The 1,046-nt window shown below is 62.8% G+C and overlaps 1 protein-coding gene across 1 annotated transcript in view; it reads left to right on the top strand.

The window, feature by feature from the left end:
• The window catches only part of LOC311224326 (RNA-binding protein Nova-1-like), a gene marked incomplete at both ends in the record, with an annotated part of 14,997 nt that extends 14,208 nt beyond the window's left edge, over positions 1 to 789 (top strand). Inside the window, one exon of the mRNA XM_084309277.1 lies at positions 2 to 789. Coding sequence (XP_084165403.1) covers positions 2 to 789 — 788 coding nt within the window. The remainder of the gene's footprint in view (position 1) is intronic.
• Positions 790 to 1,046: the final 257 nt, after the last annotated feature.

Genomic DNA, 1,046 nt, shown 5'->3' on the forward strand with positions numbered 1-1,046 from the left:
GGCCCCGTCGCCAACTCCAACCCCACCGGCTCCCCGTACGCCAACTCGGCCGAGGTCATGCCGTCGGCGGCGCAGCAGGCCGCGGCCACGGCCTCGTCCCTGCTCGGCCAGGCCACCATGTCGGGGATGGGCGGACTGGGCGCCTTCCCCACCGCCATGAACAGCTTCTCGGGCAACGACCTGCTGGCCATCACCTCGGCCCTCAACACCCTGGCGAGCTACGGCTACAACACCAACTCGCTGGGCCTGGGCCTCAACCCCGCGGCCGCCTCCGGAGTGCTCGCCGCCGTGGCCGCCAACGCCAACCCCGCCGCCGCCGCCGCGGCTAACCTGCTAGCGTCCTACGCCAGCGACGCGTCCTCCAGCCAGGTGCACCCCGCCGCCCTGCAGGGCTTCTCCCTGCAAGGCCTGGGCGGCCTCGGCGGCCTGGGCTCCATGGCCCAAGCCACCAACGGCTACATGAGCGCGCCCTCAGCGCTAGTGGCGTCCTCCCTTATGGCTTCGGAGAAGATGGCGGAAGGCGCCAAGGAGGTGGTGGAGATCGCCGTGCCGGAGAACCTGGTGGGAGCCATCCTGGGGAAGGGTGGGAAGACGCTAGTGGAGTACCAGGAGCTGACCGGAGCCAGGATCCAGATCTCCAAGAAGGGGGAGTTCATCCCGGGAACCAGGAACAGGAAGGTGACCATCACGGGGTCCCAGGCCGCCACGCAGGCCGCGCAGTACCTGATCAGCCAGCGGATCACCTACGAGCAGGGGGTGCGCGCCACCAACCCGCAGAAGGTGGGCTAAACCAGACAGCCAATGAGAAACAAGGAGGAGAAAAAAAAAGAGGAAAAAAAGAGTGGGGGCTTGGGGGAGGAATACAAAAAAGAAATGAGAGAGTGATAAAGGAGAGGAGAGCAAGAATGTCAGAAGGAATCGTCTGCACGTTTTCTTCTGCGTGTTTTCAGTATTCTCTAAGAAAAAAAAAGAAAAAAAATCCGATGCGAAGCAAAAATGTGCTGAGAAGACGAGGAGAGAGAGAGGAGCGAGTGTCACTCGGAAAA

This window comes from Notolepis coatsorum, assembly GCF_963971535.1.
Source record: "Notolepis coatsorum genome assembly, chromosome: 1".
In the NCBI taxonomy this organism is placed as follows: Eukaryota; Metazoa; Chordata; class Actinopteri; order Aulopiformes; family Paralepididae; genus Notolepis; species Notolepis coatsorum.